Raw genomic sequence first — 5,003 nt, 5'->3', positions numbered from 1 at the left:
CGCTAGATATTGTAATATTCAAAATACCCCACATTTTTGCTGTACAGTACATTGTTATTATTTGGTTGTTTTTTCCCTTTATTGTTTATCGCCGTCATTTTAGTATTTACACGTTACAACACCGTCTATTTTATAGAAACCGTGTGCGGAACAAATGTTCTTCAGAACCTCTTTTCTTGTGCTGCGCGCTGCACGGAAGTTAAAGAGACGTGCACCGGCAATGCTAGCCAGTTAGCTTCGCCGGGTCTTGCTGGACTGAGTCGTTTTAGCTGCAGTAACTGCAGATCTGTTATAAGATTCAGTGGTGAATGACAGCGGCTGCGTTCTGTCTTTGTCGCGGTTTTGCAGAGATTTTATGCAACGGAGACGCTAAAAATGAGAGAAGGGTGAGTAGGTGGCTGCCTTGTTAAGCATTGATGAGATAGCTAGGTGGCTAACTTCAAATAGCAGCGCTAACGTCAATAGCAGTAAATGTTAGCTTTGTAGTTAGCATCGCTTGTATCTCTTCGATTCGACACCAGATATCGCAGATACAAATGGGTTTACATCGAGCTTATTTTCAGCGGTTTGACAGCTTATTATGGCGGTGAGTGATGCTTGTCGTTGGCATGTTAAATACCTTTAGCCAGCCATCTGTCAAAACCTTTTCAGAAATTATTCTGAAGCTTGTAGCACCTGTATCTAAATGTAGCCTGTGGGTGGGGTCGAGTTTTTTTTTTTTTTTTTTTTTAAATTTTAAGATATTAATAGTGTCTTTCAATTAACGCTGTCGGTAAAATGTCGTGCCAGGGTCGCCCAAGCATGTGTTTAGCTGTCGCCTTATTAAAGCTGCAATTGATTGGGAACAGCTGAGTTTCAGTTAGCTTCATTTATGCAACGCCATTCTCTGTACTGCTTTTTTCAAGCTCTTTAAATATTGATAGATTGACCCCCACAATGATCCGCAGGAAAAGTCAACAATAATTTCTCATTTCCCAGCAGTAAAGTGGTGTACAAGTCTGTGTGAAGTGTAATAACCCTCTGTATGACCTACACTTGGAAGCATTTGTACTTTACTTGACAGGTTGGGTTTAGGGCACCTGGTTAAACTTCTTGATCACATATACAGTCCTCTCCAACTTGAAATTTACACCTGATCGCTGACATATAAAAAAAAAAACTTAATTTACGGCATATACACTTGGTTCAGCTCTACTATGATACCTGCCAAACCTGTAGGGGGCAGTATACTGAGAAGCATGAAAAAAAACCACAAAGTTATTTCCTGTTCTTTCAATGGAACATGTTGTATGTTTGGACCAATAAACGAGCGGAGCTCTTCTTAAATGTGGCGTTAGAATATAAAACGAATAAAGAGCAAGCACTGCTTTCACTATCCGTCTTCATCAGAGCGTTCAAACTGTAAACACGGGTCGCACACAGATGATGCCGATGAAGCTTCCGTCACATATTGTGACGTAAATCTCCGCCTACCGCTGTTTAGATCCTGACGGAAGCACAGAGTTTTTCCAAATCTCCACTGTGGCTGGAGTTTTCACAAATCATCGTTTGTGGTGACTGGTAGCTGCGTTTATGTGTAAATGCAAGGCCCAAATGCAGAGAAATAGCACAGTCTTTTACATACCCGAGTACGTGTAAACGTGGCCTAACAAACTCTAGTAATGAGCTTCATACTAATCAGGGGTGCCATATTAGGTGTTCACAAGCTTGAGGATGACATTAACATTTAATGTCCTAAAGCAGGGAGATATATAAAACGTGCAGGATGTCCCCCCTCGACAACCGCAGTTTGACACACCTGGTGTCAATAAACTCAGTTCAGCATAATTTCAGAATGAATGTATCCTGCTACAACACAACTGTTTCCCTCCTGGACCATGATTACCCATCTCTGATTCAGGAAGTATGACATGCAGTAGAGGCGTATGAATGCTGTGAGAGTGAAAGAGAAGATATCTTGTGTGTTTATAGCTATGGCAATGTTAAGAGATGGTTCAGAGTTAAATTGGTTTGCATCGGCTACAAGCCCAGTGCAGATAGTGTTAGTTGTTCAGGCCACACTTAGAAGTAAAGAGGTTTGCTCCTCTGAAACAAAAACTTAAGTACTTAAGCTCAATAGCTGGAGATTCTCACTTGCATTGGAACATCCGATTTCCACGCACTCTGAGTGCACACTGGTCTCCTGGGATAATATTGGATCTTTAAGTTGGTTACACAGTGCCTTGGTGTAAATCACCACCATCGTGTAAACACACCACTCTGATTGAAGTGAAAGAGCCAGACAAGCGCAAAAGTGAGCCTGTTCACAAGCACATACAATAAAGATCCCTAAAAATGTATATTGACTTCTCTCGTGATGAAAATAAGTGTCGGATTTAATAGTGATCCGATTAGGAGAGCTTACATTCACACATTTAGATTTTCTCAATGTCTTTGTTCAGATATTATCACCTTTCCGATGTGCATTAAACACATATGATCCAATTATAGCAAATGTCTAATTAGTTCAGGTTGTTTTTTTTAATGATCATGTAAACAGTTCGCAGGGTTTTTTAAAATGTTGGTCGCAATTATGGCAGGATGGGTCTTTCTGAAGTTTGGACAGATTTTGCATTGCGCTACATTTGTTAACACGTTTGACTTTTTTTCTACACAACCTGAGTACATCACCTGTATGGATACACATTAACTGAAGGTCGTTTGAAAATTTGAGCTGCTGTCACATTATGCAAAATACTGTGTTGCATATCTCCTGCAGCCCCGTAACTCTGGTCCATAAGCATTAAGTGTATAAATTGGTGTGAGTGTTTGTTTCAGCTGGAAACCGTTAACTCATCGGGTATGATTATCATGTCAGGTTTCTTTGTAATCTGAACAGTTTTTAAATGGATCATTTCTGTTTTTTCTCTCCCATGTTTTTGTAGATTGTGACTCGTCTCTTGTGTAGCCATGGAGAAGCCCTTTAGGTTGTGGGGGGCAATGGAGCGCTGCACCCTGGCTCTGGCCTCCTGGTCCTGGGGTGCCTGTCGAGTGTCTCTCTTGGCCCTCATCCTCACCTTCCACCTCTACGGAGGGTTCTTTCTCCTCGCTCTCATCCTTGCCTCTGTGGCAGGAATCCTCTACAAGTTCCAGGATGTTCTCCTCTACTTCCCCGACCAGCCCTCCTCCTCCCGCCTTTATGTTCCCATGCCAACAGGAATCCCCCACGAAAATGTCTTCATTCGCACCAAGGACGGCGTGAAGCTCAACCTCATCCTGCTTCGGTACACAGGCGGGGACGCGCCTTCCGGAGTCACTTCTGGCAATCAAAGCAGTCCCACTTCCTCTTCTCCGCCCACCATCCTGTACTTCCACGGCAACGCAGGGAACATCGGTCACAGGGTACCAAACGCCCTGCTGATGCTCGTGAATCTAAAGGCGAACGTGGTGCTGGTGGATTACCGCGGCTATGGAAAGAGTGACGGCGAGCCCAGCGAGGAGGGGCTGTACCTGGATGCCGAGGCCACGCTGGACTATGTCATGACCCGTCCCGACCTGGACAAGACAAAGGTGATACTGTTTGGCCGCTCGTTGGGCGGCGCTGTGGCTGTGCGCTTGGCCTCAGTTAACCCTCACCGTGTGGCTGCCATCATTGTAGAAAACACCTTCCTCAGCATCCCCCACATGGCAGCCACACTCTTCTCCTTCCTGCCCATGCGCCTGCTGCCATTATGGTGCTACCGAAATCAGTTCCTGTCCTATCGGCAGGTGGCGCTGTGTCGCATGCCGTCGCTGTTTGTGTCCGGCCTGTCAGACCAGCTCATCCCGCCCGTTATGATGAAGCAACTGTATGAGCTGTCTCCTTCTCGGACTAAACGCCTGGCCATCTTTCCAGAAGGGACGCACAATGACACGTGGCAGTGTCAGGGCTACTTCGCTGCTTTGGAGCAGTTCATGAGAGACCTGCTGAAGAGTCACGCCCACGAGGAGAGTGCCCAGCCCTCAGCCAGTGTCACCATCATCTGAAAACCCCAATGCAGACAAGTGACTGCAGAATGTGGGCTGGGTAAAGTGAGTTGTTTATCTGGAAGGACTTCATTGTTATCTTTTGGGGAAAAGAATGTACATTTCTATTGCTTTTCTTCGAGTGTTTTCTCTTTTTCATTTCACTCTTTTTACCTTTCTGTGAACTTAAAAAGTTTTCACGAGTTCAAGGTTTTAAGAGAGGGTGACAACTTCCTATATTTTTATTTTTTGTTTGTTTGTGTTACAGCTATGAATGCATGTATTTATGAATTTTGATGAATGAAGCCAGAGCAGATGCGTCACGAACACAAGTGGTTTGATTTTCTAAGTCTGCTGACATGAGTCACAATCATCAAAACATCTGCATTGCAACCATACAAGGGCCCCAGTCACAGTCGAAATAGATTTTAAAATTATAATTTACAAAAAAAAAAAAAAAAAAGGAATCTGCTTTACAAAATTGGATGCTGGTGACATGTAAGGTTTTACTGTAAATATATGTATCTTTGTTAATACACTGCACTCTTCTGTTCTGATTTACCCAAGTGTTTAATTTTGTGGGCGAACATTTTCAGAGCAATACTTTTGGAGAGCATTAAAAAAAAAAAAAAACTTTTTTTTTTTTTTTTTCTTTCTCTCCCCTTTAAAGAATATTATTGTCATTAATATTACTGTCATGTATATGCAGCTGCTTGGGGCATGTTGACCCGTTTTGGACATCTGATTGAACAATTTGCCTGCTCAAGAGGCATAAAGCTCACTGTCAAATACACGAAAGTTTTGTCAAGAGATTAATCGCTGAAGAAGATGAGACGGCTTGTTTGGTACTTCTGCCTGCCAAAAATAGCCTCTTAAATTCTTATTTCCTGTCTGAGTACTTCTGTTTCTTTATGATTATGGTGAGTTGCAGCTGTCCTGGTACAATGGCCCGCTCACAACTCCCGTGTTGTAGTTTTACCATCGAGTTTGTCATTTACTGCTCGGCTCAGCTTTCTCCA

The 5,003-nt window shown here is 43.2% G+C and overlaps 1 protein-coding gene across 1 annotated transcript; it reads left to right on the top strand.

The window, feature by feature from the left end:
* Nucleotides 1-203: 203 nt before the first annotated feature.
* Nucleotides 204-4,544, top strand: abhd13 (abhydrolase domain containing 13). Its single transcript, XM_080478120.1, has 2 exons — nucleotides 204-386; nucleotides 2,925-4,544. Exon 2 carries the CDS (start codon nucleotides 2,950-2,952, stop codon nucleotides 4,003-4,005), a length of 1,056 nt encoding a protein of 351 aa, XP_080334246.1. The 5' UTR covers nucleotides 204-386; nucleotides 2,925-2,949; the 3' UTR covers nucleotides 4,006-4,544.
* The last annotated feature ends 459 nt before the right edge of the window (nucleotides 4,545-5,003 follow it).

The sequence above is a fragment of the Lipophrys pholis genome, assembly GCF_963383615.2.
Source record: "Lipophrys pholis genome assembly, chromosome: 13".
Classification (NCBI taxonomy): Eukaryota; Metazoa; Chordata; class Actinopteri; order Blenniiformes; family Blenniidae; genus Lipophrys; species Lipophrys pholis.
Note: the sequence above shows the minus strand (reverse complement) of the source record. Positions and strands in the feature narration are given on the sequence as shown.